The sequence below is a fragment of the Myxine glutinosa genome, chromosome 4, assembly GCF_964187855.1.
Source record: "Myxine glutinosa chromosome 4, kmMyxGlut1.1, whole genome shotgun sequence".
NCBI lineage: Eukaryota > Metazoa > Chordata > Myxini > Myxiniformes > Myxinidae > Myxine > Myxine glutinosa.
Window position 1 is genome coordinate 75,791,528 of NC_136264.1, and position 20,375 is coordinate 75,811,902.

A 20,375-nucleotide genomic window follows, 5' to 3' on the forward strand; every position below is an offset into this window, starting at 1 on the left:
AGGCATGACAAGTGAAGAAAACAGAAACGAGAGCGAAGCAACCAAGTATTAATCAACGGAGAAAGACAGAATAAGTGGACGAGGGTGAACGATTCCCTCTTATAAAGGGTTCATATGCAAATATCTGGATCACAAAGCGTTTCTGGGTGGAGTACACAACCTGATGCTCAGTCATTGGTTAGATGAAAAGTGGGCGTGTGTCATTCCTGATCCGAGTTTCCCTTCAAAAGAACCAAATTCGTCACCTTCGCATGAAATTCAGTAAAGTTATTTGGATTTCTCTTTTAATGTACAAATCATGGCGTTCTGTCACTTCCAAACCAAATACAGAACATGGGATGATAATGAACTTTCCACTTGATGCACAATAATCTGGAAAACAACAATGCGTGAGAGTGAGGTCATCGCAGGTGTCTCCGCGTTGCCTTTTTCCAGCCTTAAACAGTTCAAGGTGCGCAAGGAATTTAGACCCAGCAGGTCTAAATGGTCAAGGTGCGCAAGGCCCGTCATTCTTGCACCTCATCAACACCAGACCAATTTATATCAAAAAGGAGAAAATTTTTTTATACCAGTTGTTTCTTTCCGGGGGTGGGGGAGGGGGAAGATTTTCTTTGCGGGGTTGGGGGAGGGGGGAGATTTTCTTTGCGGGGTTGGGGGAGGGGAGGGACTTATTCTTTCCGAAGACGGCTCTTTTGTGAGAAACACCACATCGACCATACACCACCTCTTGACGAGCGAGACCTCCTCCCTTCCCCCCTTCTCCGACAGCCAACAATCCGCAATGGTGTTCACAATTACTCATCCTTGCTCAAGCGACCAAGAAGTTCTGCAAATATCCCTAAACATCTCGATCTACATTATTTCCGGGTACTTATCTCATTCCAATTTAGACGAATGCAGTTTCTGCTGCCACCACCTTTCCGGAGCGACCATTCCACACATTAACAACTGAGTGAAAGACCCTTGCCTTATTTCCGTTTGATCTCCCCTCTTCTTTACTCTCAAGTTCTGCACAAATCCATTCTGACAGATAAATGCACAAAAAGGGATTTGTCGGTATCGAGTTTTGTGGACGGTAGATGACGCTCTCCTCGTGTCCTCAAACAGACCGACGAGGGAGGTCAAAATGTCGCCGGCAACGCCATCAGATCGGAGCTCTGGAAACCAAATAATTTAATCTCCTGCTTGTGTTCGGCGATGGAATTACCATTCTGCCGGGTTTGCGCAATTGCACGTTCCTCTTTCAAGCAAGCTTTTGTTACGACCATTTTCTGTTTCTCGATTTATTGACAAATGTGCGGTTCCTGCAATATTGCAAAAATGTTTTATTTACAAATAACGCACAACGACTGTAATATAATAAAAATGTAGTTCCGTCCCACCTCGACAAACTACCCAATTTTGAAATCGATTCGTGAGTGAATTATTTTTATATCACGGGACACACATGGAAATATTCGGCAAGGATTTGCTTTTTGCTTCTTAAAAGCAAATTCAAATTAATGTGGGGGGCTTCCACCGAAAGCAAATTCGGCAAGGATTTGCTTTTGCCCGTTAACGGAAGCGCTGAACAGGCCCAAAGAAGCTCAGGATAGATATTGGTGGGAGAAACGAGCAAGGGAAGGCGGACGGAGCTTTCCCTCGCGGAGCGGATCACATCGGGCTCAGATTTTAGCCAATGGAGAGGGGAGAATTAAGTTTCGACCAATGGATGGAGCGTGAGGTGGGGCTTAATTCTTCCGTGGCTGGGAATGCTTTTGAGGCAGCCAATAGCAAACGTGAAAATGTGGCAGCCAATTGCAACCGAGCAAATTGTGGCAGCCAATAGTAAACGAGGAAATGTGGCAGTCAAATGCAAAGCGGCGCAAGCGTCTCCCGACATAAATAAAAGCGCACAGCGCAATTTTAATCGCATTGTTGGCCTTTGGTGAAAAGGTTGTTTTTCAATTTTGTGTTATTGTCACCATGGCTCGTACGAAGCAAACCGCCCGGAAATCGACTGGTGGAAAAGCTCCCCGAAAGCAGTTGGCGACAAAGGCGGCGCGGAAAAGTGCTCCAGCCACCGGTGGCGTGAAAAAGCCGCATCGTTACCGTCCAGGAACTGTGGCGCTGCGCGAGATCCGGCGCTACCAAAAGTCCACGGAGCTGCTCATTCGCAAGCTGCCGTTTCAGCGCCTCGTCCGTGAAATCGCACAGGATTTCAAGACCGATTTGCGATTCCAGAGCTCCGCAGTGATGGCGCTGCAGGAGGCGAGCGAGGCCTACCTCGTTGGGCTGTTTGAGGACACTAATTTGTGCGCGATTCACGCCAAACGTGTCACCATCATGCCCAAGGACATCCAGCTGGCACGACGTATTCGCGGGGAGCGAGCTTAACCCGCTCGTCCAAGGTCTTGTGCACAACTTCCGTACCACACCATCCAACGGCTCTTTTCCGAGCCACAACACCTTTCTTGAAAGTGTAATCGACCTTTCACCAAACTCTCCACCTATCACTGCATTTTGTGTGTATATAATGTGTATACTGTGTACACCGGCTGGCGGACTTCCTCTCTCGTCGAAGTCAACGTGTGGCCCTGAATGGGTTTCTCTCATCTCTTCCTGTTTAGGCTGGAGTTCCCCAAGGCAGTGTTCTGGGCCCTGTGCTTTTTCTGGTCTTCATCAATGATCTCTGACTCTCTTGAAAATCCTCTCTATCTCTTTGCTGATGACTCCACTCTCTGCCGCTCCATTCCTCATCCCTCAGATCGACAGTCTGCAGCCTCCTCACTCTCTGCAGACCTGGACAAAATCACAGACTGGGCAAACAAGTGGAACATGTCTTTCAATCCTGACAAATCTCACACTCTTACGATGTCTCTCCGAAAAGACCGACTGGACAACCCATCTACTTTCTGAATAATCCTCTCCAAGAAGTTCTGTCACTCAAGCATTTGGGTCTCACTATCTGCCATGATATTTCCTGGGAAAACCACATTTCCAAGCTGGCCTCCAAAGCCAGTCGCCGACTGGGCATCCTCCGTCGTGCGAAGTCCTTCCTTGGCACACCTGAGCTCCTCACCACATACAAGGCTTTCATCCGCAGCTCAATGGAATACTGCTCTCCCTTCTGGGCTGGTGCTCCTGCCTCACACCTAGCTCGTCTTCACGCTGTTGAAACCAAAGCATTCAGAATCATTGGAATCTCCTGCGATGACGCTATCTCCGAGGGCCTTTCACTTACTCACCGCAGGCAGGTTGGTGGTCTTTCCGTCTTCTACCGACTCCTCTCCGGCCTTGCTCCCCCAGCTCTCTCCGGGCTCTGTCCCCCAAATATTCCTGCATGTCGCACAAGATCTGCCTGCAACCCTCTTATGGTTAAACGGCCAAAACCAAGACTCTCTGCTCACCTTCATTCCTCTTTTCTCTTTTCTCCCGCCTCTGGAACAAACTCCCTCATTCTCTTCAATCCCACTCCTCCCTCCAGGTCTTTAAAACGGCTGTTCACCACCATCTCTTATCTTCCCCAATCCAAAACCTTGATCTTTTCTACCCCCGCTAATTTCACCCCAAATCCACTTTTTTGAGGTGACTTTTGTCTTCTTTCCTGGAAGTCCTTGGTGTCCTTGCGTTTTATACCTATCCTGCCTCCCCCCAGGCCCTCTCCCTCCCACACATCTCCCGATGTCCCTGCTCTCAAATGTTGTGTTTGTGTGCTTCCTCCCCTTCTCTCACCATCTTGTCGACCGCTCCCCTTTTTATATACTTTGTTTGCTTGTTTGTTTGATTTGTTTGTTGATAAATGTTAGCTCTTTCACGAGCCTCGACTCTGTATACAAAAAATAAAAAATAAAAATACGGGCCTGGAGGAAATATGGATTGTTTTGACTTTTTTTATGAAGACTGAGAGGGAAACGTTGAACAAGTCGGTGGTGGTTGGCTGTCTTCAGGGAATGGGGTTTCACAATGTTTCAATGAAACCTCCACATGATAGAGAAGTGACAATTGTTGGGGATCACGTGTAATGTCGCTAGCAAGGTGGTTCATGTTAAAATTCACATTTTTTAAAATTTTAACCATAACATGTATAATTTGACCCGTTCATCTCCTCAACCCCAAAATAATAATACAAACCCTTCTCTCAACATTGCATTTCTGGTGCCAAATAATACATAAAGCAAAGTTCAAGTCGCCTGAAGCTCTTTCATGAACGAGTTGGTGGCTCTGAAAAGAGCAGTTTTGTTGTAGCTGTTGAACACCACCACCAAAATGTTTAACCACCGAAACCGTAGAGGGTACGGCCCTGGCGCTTCAAAGCGTACACCACATCCATGGCAGTAACGGTCTTTCGCTTGGCGTGCTCCGTGGCGTTAACAGCATCGCGGATAACATTTTCCAAGAACACCTTGAGAACCCCACGGGTTTCCTCGTCGATGAGACCCGAGATGCGCTTTACCCCACCAGGACGAGCAAGGCGACGAATAGCAGGCTTTGTGATTTCCTGGATGTTATCACGCAGCACCTTACGATGACGTTTCGCACACCTCCTTTACCGAGACCCTTTCCACCTTTTCCACGTCCAGACATAATGAGCGTTTCGATCAAAACCCCAATTTAACCAAACGAACGAGCACACGCGTGTCGATACCGATGGTGTTGGTACCAAGTCTTCATATTGGTGGAGAGCTCGATATGACGATTTGCTCAACCTTGAAACTTTGCGTCCTCCATTTAATTATTTTCTCGACGAGAAAGGGTGCTGCCTTGGTGATTTCTGCCACGTCCGCGCGTGTGCTCTTTGCACCTCCCTGCCGCGCATGCGCACGTTGTCCTTACGATTTTACAATATGCAATAATCTTGAATAAACTCTCAGCTTTGTGATTCCTTGGATGTTATCATGCAGTACCTTGCGATGACGTTTAGCACCTCCTTTTCCAAGAGCCTTTCCACCTTTACCACGTCCAGACGGCCAGACATGATGATGGTGAAGGTGAAGAATTTTGAATCCAAAGGTGAAGAAACGAAATGAGCGTTCGTGTGTGTTTTTGGTGGTGATACTGAGGCTTTCTATTGGTGGGAACTCGACATTACCATTTGCTCTTTGACCCTTCCACGATTCCTCCGACATTTAATTATTTTCACTGCGTTTTCCTTTGGTGATTTCTACCACGTCCGCGTGTGCTCTTCGTGCCCTTTCCCCTTTCACCTCACTTTCCGCGCATGCGCACGTCGTCCTTTCGTTTTGACAATCTGCAACTGCACTGGCTTTTCCGATCCCATCGCTTTCACTCAAGTAAACACGTAATCCTGTCAAATGAGGTTTACGTTTTGCAAAATTGACGACGATTTAATTCTGAACACAACTTGAACTGCAGAACTTTGGCAAATAACAACGCGCACTCACATTACCGAAGTTGGAAATAAGCTTCAAAAGCATCAAGTCATCGTACGATATTTTGATGCCAGTTTGGATTTGATGTCAAGTAAAAATACCGCTTTTGTCCGCGAACCAACTTTAACCTCGTTGAACCCTCGATTGTGGCCTCGTTTAAAATTTATCTTTCAAATGTCATTTCATTGCGGTTCAAACACAATGAATGCTTGAAGTTTCTCCATTATTGCGCTACCTTGGACGACAGGTGATGAATTTGAGCAGCTCATTGTGAATGAGACAACGCAACAGTTTCCTTTACAAGGCGGAGATGGAATCGGCACATCACACGACGATACAAGCTCGATGACTGTGACGTTTAGATTGAAAAAAAAACATTCAAAGCATTGTTTAGAGCCGTGTGCTGTTCGTGACCAGGTATTTTCACTCTCATGCTGGTCCATGCGCATTGCTCAGGTGGCCTCAACATCAACATGAGCCTCATAAAAGCTGATTTTCTTCTTGTTTGCTTGACTGCCTTGCAAAGATGGCTACAGACAGGTGCACATTTCATAATGAAAATTTTAACGTTTCAGTTTGGTCCAAGAATAGATTCACCTCGTGAAAATGAGCCTGAGTCACGAAGCTCCTTGGGGGAAGCCCGAGAACGTATCCGCCCGAGCAAGCAATGTTGTGTCAAAGCAGCTCTTCCATCTGCAGTGTCGGCCTGTGGACGATGGTGAAAGGTGCAGAGGATTGAAAATGTGCTTCTCGCCTTTTACCAGCATGTGCTTGTACCTGAAAATGATGTGCGCATGACGCATGGATGTATCGTTTACGTTCATTAATTGAGCTCAAAGTGGAGCGAGAAACAAAAGGAAACAAAAGAACACTTCTCGTTTCAGAACGCCGACGTTGATTTCTACCACGTCCGCTTCTCCCGTCACAACGTCGGCGGCGAGACGACGCGTTGTTTGAACAATACTGCACTTGATTTGGATTCTCGTATTCCTTCTCTTTTCGGTGTGAAATGGCGGAGATTGTTCCCCTAACGACAGCACTTTCGACCTCGTTTCTCAAACGAGACAATAATAAAACTGGCGCTTCCAGAACCCATAAACATCCCCTTGTTTGTGAATGCAAATCTGACAGAATAAATTTTTGTTCAGAATTTTAACAGTTAATAAAGACTGGAAAATGCCAATGCAGAGGTACCTTTTATAACCCCAAGCACCCTTTTTTCTTAGTTATTGAGTCTCACACCCCGCCCCCACCCCTCCTCCACTAACCCCTTTTGCTTTATTCCTTTTCTGTTTCTACCCTTGAACACTCATTCCTGCTCTTTTGTGTCACACTGACTGTGCTGCAACTCTCTGTATCGTCAAAATACGACAAAATCTACCCGACAAGACGGACAATGATTGGGGCTTCTGTGATGACGAGATGCATGAATGATTGATGCCGAAGGGCAAAGTTCATAATTATTGGGCATTAAAAAATGAAAATTAATAAGTGAAATTCATAAAGTTCAAAGTTCTGTATGTGGTTTTGAAATGTAAAGGAAACGAGAAAGAACCGTGTGGGGTTTTTCAACACACAGCAGAGTTTTGTGTAAAACACGGATCGTGTATCGCTGATGCTGCTTTCGGAAAGGTTTGAGTGGCTCTGAAAAGAGCCGTTGTGGGAGAGCTGAAGAACTCGTGTGAGGCGGAGCCGTTTACTTGCCCTGGCTTTTCTTTGGGAGCAGCACGGCCTGGATGTTCGGCAGCACACCACCTTGCGCGATCGTCACCCCGCCCAGCAGTTTGTTCAGCTCCTCATCGTTGCGGATGGCGAGCTGCAAATGACGCGGGATGATGCGCGATTTCTTGTTATCTCGTGCAGCGTTACCGGCGAGCTCCAGGATCTGCAGACAAGTACTCGAGCACAGCCGCCAGATAGACGGGAGCGCCGGCACCGACGCGCTTGGCGTAATTGCCTTTGCGAAGATGTCTGTGGACACGACCCACGGGAAACTGCAGCCCAGCACGGGAAGAACGAGTCTTTGCCTTCGCACGAGCCTTTCCACCACCTTTACCACGTCCCGACATGATTCGTCGCAATGAACCGATATCTAAACAACCGAACTGTGAATGAAAGTCATGGTGCGAATTGAGTTGTTTTTAGGGTGAAGTCGGACCAGGAATCATACACGCCCACATTTTATCCATCCAATGGCTGAACATCAGGTTGTGTACTCCGCCTCCAAACTCTCTGTGATCCAAAGATTTGCATATGAGACAGAATCGGTTGAACTTTGAACTTTGACCTTTTGAACTTTGCCCTTTTGAACCTTGGCGATTCGCACCAAACGTGTCACCATCGTGCCCAAGGACACGCCAAGCCAAGGTGGCACGACGGATCCGCGGGGAGCGACCTCAAGTCGCTCGTCCAAGGTCTTGTGCACAGCTTCTGCACCACACCACCCAACGGCTCTTTTCAGAGCCACAACACCTTTCTTGAAAGTGTAATCGACCATTCACCGAACTCGCCACATGTCACGACCTTTTGTGTGTGTATTGTGTACACGGGTCAGAAAGAGACGCAGAGACGTGTTTTATGAAGCATTTTGTTTTGTTTTTAACAAAGACTGGGAAAAGATAAAGACCCAGAGAATTGATTTGATGAACTAGACAGGGGGTGCTGGGTGGATCGGGACGGGGCTTCAGGATGGTTCAGTGAAATATCGACATGTCTGAATTAGTTGGGCTCATATGTTGACGAGATGCAGGTATATGCATAGTCCACTGAACGGTTCATAAATACTGCGAGCACTTTGTATTTGGTTTCCGAATGAGGAAACTTAGTTCAAAGGAAGGACGAAGAATCGTGCAATGTACGAGCTTTTCCAGACACGAGGCACTGGGTTTACAGGTAAACGGGGATGGTCAACGACGTGTGTCAATGTCAAATGGGGCAAATTGGTCAATTACTAAGTGATCTTAGAAATTAGTAATTTGGTAAATACTAAGTAATGGTAGTCGTGATGACACACTTTGAATGTTGCATATTTAACATTGCGTGTTGAGTCACGTGACTTGCCATTCTTTGGTCATTGTTTGATATAAATAAGTTATGAATGAATATGGAACAACTTTCGTTGGTCTTGCAAATAATTTGAACCTTGTGCTCTTGTTTATCACGCTCTTTCACAAACCACTTCATCAAATAATGCATACAAAGGTTATATCTATTATGCCTGCACGTAGTTTTTATGAACCATCGGATCAGCTCCTTTCAAGTGAACGAGGTGGTGGCTCTGAAAAGAGCCGTTGTGGGTTTTGGGCAAGTGAGACGAGGAGGAACAAGAGAAACTTCACCTCGACTCTCTCCTCTTCTCTTCCTCTCACTTCTTTTTGAGCGTCGCCTTCTTGTTCTTCAACCCCTTGGTTGCAAGCTTGGACTTTGGTTTCGTCGTCTTGGTGTTTCCCTTGATCTTAGGCAGAACCTTCTTCACGTTTTTCTTCACCTTTGCAGGCGACTTACTGAATCGCTTCGAAGAAGCGGCGATAGATCTTTTCGGTTTCTTGGGAGATACCTTCCGCACCACCTTCTTCACTGCTGGCTTTTTGGTCGCTTTCTTGGCCGCTTTCGACTTGATTGTGGTCTTCACAACTTTTCTGGGACTGGTGCTCTTCTTCACTTTCGCACTCTTCTCCTTGTTCAGTTTGAATGAGCCGACAGCGCCCGTTCCCTTGGTCTGCACAAGATTTCCACTTGCAACGAGCCTCTTCACAGCCGAATTGATACGAACGGAATTCCGATGGAGATTGTAGCCATCTGCCCCCAGGGCGTTTTTCAAGGCGACAAGCGACGTACCATTTCGCTCCTTGCTCGATCCCACCACCTTGATGATCTTTTCCGAAAGGGTGCCGTCAGTCTTCTTCGGGGTCTTGGAAGCGCCAGGTTTATTCTTCCTTCGCTTGACAGACGGGGCCGAAGTTGAAGGTGCTACTGAAACAGGAACAGACTCCGACATTTCCCACTAACAAGAGTATGACAAATAACACGAGGATCCAAAAAGAGGTTCAGTGTTTCACAAATAAAGTGTTGCATTATCACATCGCCTGATATAGTGATGGCGTGAATAAGCGGACGTGGTAGAAATCAACGTCAGCGTTCAGAAACGATGGGGTCGTTCACCGTATCCGTTTGTGTTTCCTGCGTCACTTTGAGCTTTGTTATTCACATGAACGTTAACTCCATGCGCAATGCGCACAATCGTTCCAGGTACAAGCACATCCTGGCAAACGGAGAGAAGCATCTTTTCTAATATCTGGCGCTTTCGCCGCATTCCACGGCCCGACACGGCAGATGGACGATCTGCTTTGACAGAACATTGCTCACTCGAACACGTTCTCGGGCTTCGACCAAGGGTTTTCTATGCTCAGAATCTGTTTTTGAAGAGTGAAATATTTTCTTTGACCCGACTTAAACCTCACAAAGTTCATGGTGAAATGTGCACCTGTCTGCATCCACCTTTGCAAGGAAATGAAACAAACAGGAAAAAACTCCTTTTTGGAGGTTTGTGTCGAGGTCATCTTGGCATGGACCATCACAAATGTGAAAATACTTGGTTACCAACAGCAAACGGGTGTAAGTAATGCTTCGAACGTTTTATTAAATCCAAACGCGAATAAAATCGTCGACCCGGTTTCTCCCATGTTTTTGTGTCGTGCTTCGTGTGATGTTCTGGATGCATCCAGGTGTTGTAAACGAAACTGTTGTGATATCTCTGACACTTACTTGACTGGTTGAATTAATCCCCTGTCGTCCAAGAGAGGTGCAAGGTCTTCCATGCAGCAACTTCACAGATCTTCCACGCGTTAAAGTAAAGCTTCGTGATAACAGCGAAATGTCACGAGAATTCATTGTTTGAACCTTAATTTAATGACATTTACAATGGACGGTGGTTCAACGAGGTTAAAGTCCGGCAAAAAGGGTCGTATTAAATTCTCTTGAAATTTAAAATTGAAATATCGATCATGCAAATATCGATCCTTCCATTACTTGATACCTTTGCAGCGTATTTATAACTTCGGGGCCGTTTGCGTTTGTTGTTTATTTTGACAAAGTTCTGCAGTTGTGTTCAGAATGAAATCGTCGTAAATTACTGCCTAACTTCACCCTCATTTGACAAGATTCTGTGTTTCTTTGAGCGAAAGCGAAGGGACCACAAGAGCGAGTGCAGTTGGACATTGGGAAAGCGTGAGGACAACGTGCGCACGCGCAGCAAGAGGTGAAAAGGCAAAGAGCACACGCGCGGACGTGGTAGAAATAACCAAGCAGGCACCCTTTCTTCTCAAGGAAATAATTAAATATGGGAGGCAAAGTGCAAAGGTTAAAGGGCAAATGACAACGTCGATCTCTCCATAAATATAAAGCCTCAGAACCACAATCATCCATATAAACACGCGAACGCTCGTCGTTTAGCTTATTTGTGTTTGGAATCAAACGGTGTGGTTATGTCTGGACGTGGTAAAGGTGGAAAAGGTCTTGGCAAAGGAGGTGCTAAACGTCATCGCAAGGTTCTGCGAGATAACATCCAGGGAATCACAAAGCCTGCTATTCGTCGCCTTGCTCGCCGTGGTGGGGTGAAACGCATCTCAGGTCTAATCTACGAAGAAACACGTGGAGTTCTCAAGGTGTTCCTGGAAAATGTGATCCGCGATGCTGTTACCTACACGGAGCACGCCAAGCGCAAGACCGTTACTGCCATGGATGTGGTGTACGCTTTGAAGCGCCAGGGCCGTACACTTTACGGTTTCGGTGGTTAAACATTCTGGGGGTGGTAATCATCAACAACAAAACGGCTCTTTTCAGAGCCACCACCTCGTTCATGAAGGAGCTTCAGGCGACTTAAACTCTGTATTCTTTGGCACCACAAATGCGATGATAGCAGGGTTCATATTATTTTGGGTTTGTGGAGATGAACGGGTCAAATAATACATGTTATGGTTAAAATGAAAAATGTGTATTTTAACATGAACCACCTTGCAAGCGACACGACACATGATCCCCAACAATTGTCACTTATTAATCCTATGGTTTCATTGAAACGTGAAACCCGATTCCCTAAAGACAACGAAACTCCACCGTCTTGTTCAACGTTTCCCTTTGTCTTCAAAAAAAGGGAATCACAAAACGAATTTCTTTCCCCTTTTATACACATTATACATACACAAAAGGTAGAGATAGGTGGAGAGTTCGGTGAAAGGTCGATTACACTCTCAAGAAAGGTGTTGTGGCTCTGAAAAGAGCCGTTGGGTGGTGTGGTGCGGAAGCTGTGCACAAGACCTTGGACGAGCAGGTTAAGCTCGCTCCCCGCGGATACGTCGTGCCAGCTGGATGTCCTTGGGCATGATGGTGACACGTTTGGCGTGAATCGCGCACAAATTAGTGTCCTCAAACAGCCCAACGAGGTAGGCCTCACTCGCCTCCTGCAGCGCCATCACTGCGGAGCTCTGGAATCGCAAATCGGTCTTGAAATCCTGTGCGATTTCACGGACGAGGCGCTGAAACGGCAGCTTGCGAATGAGCAGCTCCGTGGACTTTTGGTAGCGCCGGATCTCGCGCAGCGCCACAGTTCCTGGACGGTAACGATGCGGCTTTTTCACGCCACCGGTCGCTGGAGCACTTTTCCGTGCCGCCTTTGTCGCCAACTGCTTTCGGGGAGCTTTTCCACCAGTCGATTTCCGAGCGGTTTGCTTCGTTCGAGCCATCGTCACCGTCAAATATCAACACAAACCAAAACAACGGCGAATGAAATGAAATTATGAGATGAGAAATGAAATGCGCGGTCTGTTTTTATTTGCGCCGCGAGACGCTTCCGCCGTTCGCTATTGGCTGGCATATTTTGCACGTTTGTTATTGGCTGCCTCAAACACTCTCCCATTCGCTGAAGAATTAAGCCCCACCCTACGCTCCATCAATTGGTCGAAACTTCACTCACCACTCTCCATTGGCTGAAATCCGAGCCCGATGTGATCCTCTCCGCGAAGGTAAGCTCCGTCCGCCCTCCCTTGCGCGTTTCTCCCATCAATATCTATCGTGAGCTCGTTTGGGCCTGTTTTAGCATTTCCCTGAAATAAAAGAAGCAAAAGGCAAATCTTTGCCAAATAAATGTGTTTGTCCCGTAAGACAAAAAATTCACTCTTTAATTGATTTCAGTATTGGGTCTTTTGGCAAGGGGAACTTCGTGAAATGCATTTTTTTGAGATTGGTGGAACTGAACATTATTTGCAAATAATGCAAATTTATATTGTACAGTCGAGTTTCTCACACTTGTCGTCCAGGCAATGTAGCCCATTTTTTCACTCAACTTGGAACAAATTGCAACAGAATTTTTTTGGCCACAATGCATTTCTACAAGGTCCCCAGAACAACATACTAAAAGTCCCAAGCAATCCCAACATGGGAAATATGTCTAAAGTTGCATCGATTGGGCAGTCAATCATACAGGCAATTCGACCAAGATCCATACTTGCACCTCTTCAACTTGGTCTTGGGGTACAGATGCACCATAATTTTGCGTCACGGTTCCTGATAGACACACTTCATGAACATGGATTCTCATGCTCCTATGCCGAGGTGAAAACATTTGAACGAAGTGCGGCAGTTGAACAAGGCACAGATACACCCTTTACTCAAGAACAATGCATCCAGTATATTGCGGACAATGTTGACCATAACGTAGCAACACTAGATGGCACCGGGACATTTCATGGCATGGGCATCATAGTTACTGTTACACCACAAATAAAGACCTCAAGACCTGTCCCCAAAGTGTCTGTTAGAGCTTCGGACATTGCTGCAGTTGGCCGTATAAACATTGAGTACTTCCATATCCCTGCAATGATACCACCACTCACCTATCTGCCACTTGTACACACGGCAGCGGATGTTCCGACATCTCAACTTGACATTCTATGGAAAACCTCCCTACTTCTTCGCTCTCCAAGACCAGCATGGTCTGGTATGATGCAAATGTTCCATCATAGCCAATATCCAGGACAGTCTTCTGTGATATTCCTTCCAATGATTTATCTCAATCCTAGTGATCCAAATTGTATCTATTCCACACTAAAGTTTGTGTCAGCTCAGGCCATGTGACATGGTGTTACTCCTGTCCTCACATTCGATCAACCCTTGTATTGGAAAGCATTATCAATTGTTCGATCTCAACCAGTTGACAGACTTCTCCGGCGAATGGTCCTCAAACTGGGAGGGTTTCACATGGAAATGAGTTTCCTGGGTAGCATCGGGCATCTGATGGCAGGTTCCGGATTGGAAGAAGTCCTTGAGGTTGTGCATTCTAGTAACACCGTGTGCCACATGTTGATTGGCAAGGCTGTGTCCAGAGCAGTCCGTGGTCACATGCTAGTAAATGCTGCACTGAACATCATCCTTCTGTCCAGCGCATACAATGTACCAGTGCCATCCAAAATGAAAGCAGAGGACCCTGATGAAGTGATGACAGGTGATGATGTCGAACAACATTCTGACACAACCGACTTGATCAGAGCAGCAGAAGTATATGACAATGCAGTTTCCTCGACAACATCTGTAGAAAACGTGTGTTTGGCAGATGTCTGGACCAGAATTCAAAGCACACTGAAGGAAAAGAAGGATATAATGACCACAATGCGGACCGCAGAACTCTGGGTCAAATATATGGAAATGGTAGACATTCTACAGAGGTTTCTCAAGGCTGAACGCACAGGCAAATGGAAAATACATCTCCAATCAGTACGTGAAATGTTACCATACTTTGCAGCATCTGGACACACACTATATGCAAAGTCTGCATATATCTATCTTCAAATGATGTTAAATCTGCCAGAGACACACCCAGAAGTCAACCAGAAATTTGAGCAGGGATACCATGCGGTGAGACGCAGCGACAGATATTGGTCAGGATTGTCGACCGATCTCATTATTGAACAAGTGCTCATGAGAAGTGTTAAGACAAGTGGGAGACTTACAAGAGGAAAGGGGATGACAGAAACCCAGCACTTGGTGTGGGTCCTATCTATGCCAGTGTGTGCAAACATCAATGATGCCATGCAAAAGCTCAGTGGTGTGTCATAAGAAACCAGTGACCAACACAAGGACATATCATCAGCAAGACAAGCTGGAGATGTCAGCGACACCCTTGACCTTATCAGTTATCTTGAAAAGAGAAACCCATTTGTTAATAGCAGTACACTGCTCAACATTGCAAATGGCATGACAGCTCAGGAAGGAGTCAATGTTGAAAGATCAAGAGAGGTTGGTGAACGGATTCTAGCGTCAATGGTTGGGAAATCTGTCGATGAGTTTGTCTTCCGAAAAGCTGATCAAGCAAAGACACTCGGTACAAGATCAAATGTCAAAATCAAAGGCGAATCTGTGAAGGTGGATCCACAGCTGATATTCCAGAGGCTGATAACTGTCGTTGAACATTGTGAAGATGTTCCATCACTGTTCAAGTATGAACTCTGTAGTCACCCTCCTGCATTGTTCGAATCTTCCTCCCTTCCACTGCAGGCCAATAAGGCAACTCTTGCTGATTCTATCTGGAAAGTCATCCCAGAGAAACAACGAGAACCTACTGAAAATGTCCAGTACATCCTTGATGGTGGTGCTCTACTTCACAGACTACCCAGGCCAAGAGGTTCTACCTTTGATTATGTGTGTGATCTATACACCAACTATGTTGTACAGAAATATGCTGATGCTACTGTTGTCTTTGATGCCTACAATGATGATTGATGACCCATCAACGAAAGATGCCACACACGTGAGAAAAACAGGAGCCTGTACTGGTGTGAGAGTTCACTTCGCGGGTGAAATGGTGATTCAATCCAGAAAAAAGGATTTCTTGAACAATGCAAGGAACAAACAGCGCTTCATTTCTTATCTGAGTGACAAACTGGAGACAGCTGGGTGCAACACATTAAATGTGAAGCAAGATGCTGATTTCTTAATTGTTCAAACAGCTGTCGCCTCTGCACGAACAACAGACTCTGTCCTGGTGGTCGACACGGACTTACTCATCCTTCTTATTCACCATGCTGAAATGGATGCACATGACTTGTTCCTGATACCAGAACCAACGCAAACTTCAAGAAAGAACAGGATTTGGAACATGAAGCAATCAACGAATTTGCTTGGCAGTGATGTATGTGACTGTATGCTGTTCGTACATGGCTATTTTTGGTTGCGATACAGCTTCTCGCCTGTTTGGTTTGGGAAAGGGTCCAGCACTGAATAAAATCATGAACGATGCCTTCTTCTATCAACAAGCGAAAGTTTTCAGTCAAACACATCAAATGGAGGAGTAGGTTATCGCCAAGGCAGGAGAACATGCACTAGTTTCGTTGTATGGAGGATCTGAGGAGGAAGGATTGGCCACCATACGGTGCAAGCGGTTTTGTGAGAAGGTCACCAAGAATGTTTCACATGTAGAGCCACAGACCCTGCCACCCACCTCTGCAGCTGCAAGCTACCACAGCCTTCGTGTGTACCACCAAATACAGCAGTGGAAAGGGATCGATCTAAATCCACTGGAGTGTGGATGGCACGTAGCAGATGGACATTGCCTACCAATACTGACAGATCAGGCCGCAGCACCATCAGCACTCCTGGACATCATCTGCTGCAACTGTAAAAAGGACTGCAATACACGAAGATGAACTTGTAGAAAATATGGTCTCACATGCAGTGCTGTGTGCGGGGAATGTCATGGTACAAGTTGTACCAATGCAGAACTGCCAGATTTCACAGAGGAGGATGACAAAACTGTTTAATCGTTTGAGTTGGATGTTCCAGCATTTTGTATACCTACAGCAATCACTACAGCAATTTTCACGAGCTGAACATCTTTATATAAGCATAGTATGGTGATTTTGTAATGAAACTCGTGTATCTGTCACCAATAGACAGAGCATCATTCCTTATATGAGAGAAATATTGCAGATTGGCGGCCATATTGGATTATGCAAATTAGACAGATTTCCCATGTTGGGATTGCTTGGGACTTTTAGTATGTTGTTCTGGGGACCTTGAAGAAATGCATTGTGGTGAAATAATTTCTGTTGCAATTTGTTCCAAGTGAAACCTTATTTTGCCTGGACCATTGTGGCTCTTAATTTATGGGGTGAATAAAGCACAAGATCAACCTCCTCTATTAAAGAATACATAAAGCAAAGTTCAAGACGACTGAAGCTCCTTCATGAACGAGTTGGTGGTTCTGAAAACAGCCGTTTTGTTGTCGCTGTTGATGAACACCACCACCAAAATGTTTAAGCACCGAAACCGTAGAGTGTGCGGCCCTGGCGCTTCAAAGCGAACACCACATCCATGGCAGTGATGGTCTTTCGCTTGGTGTGCTCCGTGTCGGTAACAGCATCGCAGATAACATTTTCCAGGAACACCTTGAGAACTCCACGGGTTTCCTCGTAGATGAGAACCGAGATGCGCTTTACCCCACCATGACGAGCAAGGCGACGAATAGCAGGCTTTGTGATTCCCTGGATGTTATCACGCAGTACGTTGCGATGACGTTTGGCACCTCCTTTTCCGAGACCCTTTCCACCTTTACCACGCCCCAACATGACACCAACGTTTGATTCAAGCAAAAGTAAGCGTCGTAAAAAAAATGTAATGTCATGATGCAATGTAAAAGAAAAAAAAGTAATGTGATGATGAAATGTGAAAAAATGTAACGTCATGAAGTAATGTAAAAGAAAAAAAATGTAACGCAAAGCAAGCGCCTCCATTCCAGGCCAATCTGCCATTTTGTACTTGAAGTGTCTGTCCGCTTGGTGCATCTTGTTTTGCCGTTGGGATTTCCATCTCGACGTCATCGTGTTGATTGACGTTGGTTTTCCTATCGGCTCAGTTCCCATATCGACCTCTCACCTCGTCACTCCTCACCCGCAGTCGCGCAAATACCTGCCTGTTGTTTTGCCGTTCTGCGCGATTTCGACATTCACTGCGTTGGGTTTCGTGCACGGACTTTGGGGAATGTTACATTCCACTCTTGTTTGGTGTATCGTGGGTTTATTGCTTTGAGAGCATTGGGGAATGATGTTACCATCATATGTATTGTTCAGTTCATGCAAGTGACATTTTCATTGTACTCTCTTTCATAGTGTTATTATTGTGTATGTGAGAGTTCCTTATACAATTACTTGTTTGTTCTGCAATCGCATTCGTGTGGTTTTATTATGGTTTATTGGAACTCTCAAAATAACAAATCTGTCTGCCGTGTTCCCACTCCAGACTGAGGTGCACCGTAATCAGGGTTTGGGGAGGTAATACGTAACATTAGCCCGAACCTTTCCACCACCTTTACCACGTCCTGACATGATTTGTGGAGGGGAATACAGAATCAGAGAACCTTCACTGTTTGTCAGGTCAATGCCGATTGGTTGGGGGAATTGGGTTATTTTGAGGTGGAATTCGGATCAAGAATGATACACGCCCACTTTTCATCCATCCAATGACTGAGCATTACATTGTGTTCTCCGTCTGAAACCCTCTGTGATCCATATATTTGCATATGAACCCTTTATAAGAGGGAATCGCTCACACACGTATTCTTATTCTTACTCTTTCTCCGTAGGTTCAGATATTGGTTGTTTAACGAGCTACTCGTCATGCCTGCGGATCATCCCAAGCAAGAGGCAGCAAAGAAGGGTTCGAAGAAAGCCGTTTCTAAAGCGACTCGGAAGGGTCCCGGTAAACGGCGTCATCGCAGAAAGGAAAGCTACGCCATTTACATCTACAAGGTGCTGAAACAAGTTCACCCCGATACGGGTGTTTCTTCCAAAGCGATGAGCATCATGAATTCCTTCGTTAACGACATCTTTGAGCGCATCGCATCCGAAGCATCTCGTCTGGCGCATTACAACAAGCGCTCCACCATCACATCGCGGGAGATCCAGACGGCAGTGCGTCTGCTCCTTCCCGGGGAGTTGGCCAAGCACGCCGTGTCCGAAGGTACAAAGGCCGTGACCAAGTACACCAGCTCCAAGTGAGCTCGGACTCGTTTCTCTAGTTCATCCCCAAACGGCTCTTTTCAGAGCCACTCAATGTTTCTTTAATGGAGTGCGACTTTTGCTCTTCGTGTATCCTTGGTGAAAGAACCACGTGATGTTATATGTAACTAGAAATGTGGTTCATATTAATATGCAGGTCAGGTAATCATCAGCATTATACTGAAGTAAAGAGTAGTCCTGTTAAAGCTTCCTATAATTCCATGGATAGGGTTGGTATTTGTCATAACGACTTGGAACATAATTTATTGTGAGGTGGGTATGTTTGTTGGATAGTCAGGATCAAATTTGATGAGGACCAACGTTTGTTCAACCTGCTCCGATCGATATTATAAAAGGAGGCGTGTCTGTCTTTGTTGTGTTATAACTTGAGACGGGTTAACAGATTTCAATAAATCCAACTACGGTGGATTGGCGTAACTCCTGGGTGTTTGTGATGCAAAAAAAGAAATACCTTTTTTATGGGTACATGGACACGCGTGTCAAAACTGCAAATGCCAACACTGAGCACAGAGAGCAGGATCTCCCAGTAATCCTTTTTTTTTTATTTCCTCATACATTAGCCATCGCAGCAGAGATTGGTATTGCCATCAGCGAAGAGACGGGTCTTCTATTCTATTATATCTGAACTGATGGGGCAGTTACCACGAACTCAGAAAATCTATTATTCCATTTCTCAATCTCTTTCCAATGAATAGTCTTACAAGAGAATCTCAATTCCAATCTTTTTCGTAGAGCCATGTAACTGTTCTCCAGAAACAACTTTCAGTTCAGAGTGTGGCCTCTAATTGCACGAAACATCACTGCAACAAAGTGCTCGGGATCCTTGGCTTTTGAGCCTCGAATAATCTTTCAGATTTCAATATCTGCCCGTTTCACTTCGTGAAAAGCAAAGTAATAAACGGAGCTGTCTCATTCTGGTGCCACAGAATACATGATAAAGTTCAAGACGCCTGAAGCTCTTTCATGAACGAGTTGGTGGCTCTGAAAAGAGCCGTTTTGTTGTTGTAGCTGTTGATGAACACCACCCCCAGAATGTTTAACCACCGAAACCGTAAAGTGTACGGCCCTGGCGCTTCAAAGCGTACACCACATCCATGGCAGTAACGGTCTTGCGCTTGGCGTGCTCCGTGTAGGTAACAGCATCGCGGATAACATTTTCCAGGAACACCTTCAGAACTCCACGGGTTTCCTCGTAGATGAGACCCGAGATGCGCTTCACCCCACCACGACGAGCAAGGCGACGAATCGCAGGCTTTGTGATTCCCTGGATGTTATCACGCAGTACCTTGCGATGACGTTTCGCACCTCCTTTACCGAGACCCTTTCCACCTTTGCCACGTCCAGACATGACACCACCGTTTGATTTTTTTTTAACCCCAATTGAGCAAAACGACAAACCTTCGCGTGTCTGTATGGATGGTGGTGGTGGTGGTGGTGGTGGTACTGAGGCTTTATATTTGTGGAGAGCTCGATGTTATGATTTGTTCTTTAACCTTTGCACTTTTCCTCATACATTTCAGTGATTTCTCTCGGAGAAAGGGTGCTTCCTTGATGATTTCTACCACGTCCGCGCCTGTGTCCTTTGCCTTTTCACCCCTTTTTCCGGGCATGAGCACGTTGTCCTTAAGCTTTGACAATGTGCAACTGCACTCGCTCTTGCGGTCCTTTTGCTTTCTCTCAAAGAAACAGAATCTTGTCAAATGAGGTTTAAGTTCGGCAGTAATATACGACGATTTCATTCTGAACACAACTGCAGAACTTTGTCAAAATAAACAACAAACGTAAACGACCCTGAAGTTATAAATACGCTTCAAAGGTATCAAGTAATCGTATAGTAATCCTACTTTGCCAATTGGCGGCCTTAGGCCTGCCTGTCCAATGTGTACTTGCCAATTCGGGTTTGTCAGCCCAAGTGCGTCATCTGGGAATCCGGTTAAGG

At 45.8% G+C, this 20,375-nt stretch overlaps 7 protein-coding genes and 2 pseudogenes across 8 annotated transcripts in view; 3 read left to right on the forward strand and 6 right to left on the reverse strand.

The window, feature by feature from the left end:
• LOC137424818 (histone H2B 7-like) overlaps positions 1 to 186 on the reverse strand; it is a 14,331-nt gene extending 14,145 nt beyond the window's left edge. For both annotated transcript variants that reach the window (XM_078775975.1, XM_078775974.1), the window contains exon 1: positions 1 to 186. This exon is cut by the window's left edge and continues 337 nt beyond it. In XM_078775975.1, the coding sequence (XP_078632101.1) occupies positions 1 to 6 (6 nt within the window). In that variant the 5' untranslated portion in view covers positions 7 to 186.
• LOC137412646 (uncharacterized) overlaps positions 1 to 7,441 on the reverse strand; it is a 46,860-nt pseudogene extending 39,419 nt beyond the window's left edge.
• LOC137426142 (histone H3) lies at positions 1,966 to 3,040 on the forward strand. The gene has a single exon (XM_068114834.2). The coding sequence runs from the start codon at positions 1,966 to 1,968 to the stop codon at positions 2,374 to 2,376; it is 411 nt and encodes a 136-aa protein (XP_067970935.1). The 3' UTR covers positions 2,377 to 3,040.
• Positions 4,180 to 4,566, reverse strand: LOC137425887 (histone H4-like; annotated as a pseudogene).
• A 3,414-nt stretch (positions 7,442 to 10,855) lies between the features above and the next one.
• On the forward strand, positions 10,856 to 11,170 carry LOC137426143 (histone H4). Its single transcript, XM_068114835.2, has one exon. It carries the CDS (start codon positions 10,856 to 10,858, stop codon positions 11,165 to 11,167), a length of 312 nt encoding a protein of 103 aa, XP_067970936.1. The 3' UTR covers positions 11,168 to 11,170.
• Positions 11,171 to 11,613: 443 nt separating this feature from the next.
• Positions 11,614 to 12,112, reverse strand: LOC137426144 (histone H3). The gene has a single exon (XM_068114837.2). It carries the CDS (start codon positions 12,110 to 12,112, stop codon positions 11,702 to 11,704), a length of 411 nt encoding a protein of 136 aa, XP_067970938.1. The 3' UTR covers positions 11,614 to 11,701.
• A 4,563-nt stretch (positions 12,113 to 16,675) lies between these two features.
• On the reverse strand, positions 16,676 to 16,987 carry LOC144891612 (histone H4-like). Its single transcript, XM_078775241.1, has one exon. The coding sequence runs from the start codon at positions 16,985 to 16,987 to the stop codon at positions 16,676 to 16,678; it is 312 nt and encodes a 103-aa protein (XP_078631367.1).
• Positions 16,988 to 18,007: 1,020 nt separating this feature from the next.
• Positions 18,008 to 18,842, forward strand: LOC137426145 (histone H2B 1/2-like). Its single transcript, XM_068114838.2, has one exon. The coding sequence runs from the start codon at positions 18,035 to 18,037 to the stop codon at positions 18,413 to 18,415; it is 381 nt and encodes a 126-aa protein (XP_067970939.1). The 5' UTR covers positions 18,008 to 18,034; the 3' UTR covers positions 18,416 to 18,842.
• Positions 18,843 to 19,472: 630 nt separating this feature from the next.
• Positions 19,473 to 19,784, reverse strand: LOC137426146 (histone H4). The gene has a single exon (XM_068114839.2). It carries the CDS (start codon positions 19,782 to 19,784, stop codon positions 19,473 to 19,475), a length of 312 nt encoding a protein of 103 aa, XP_067970940.1.
• Positions 19,785 to 20,375: the final 591 nt, after the last annotated feature.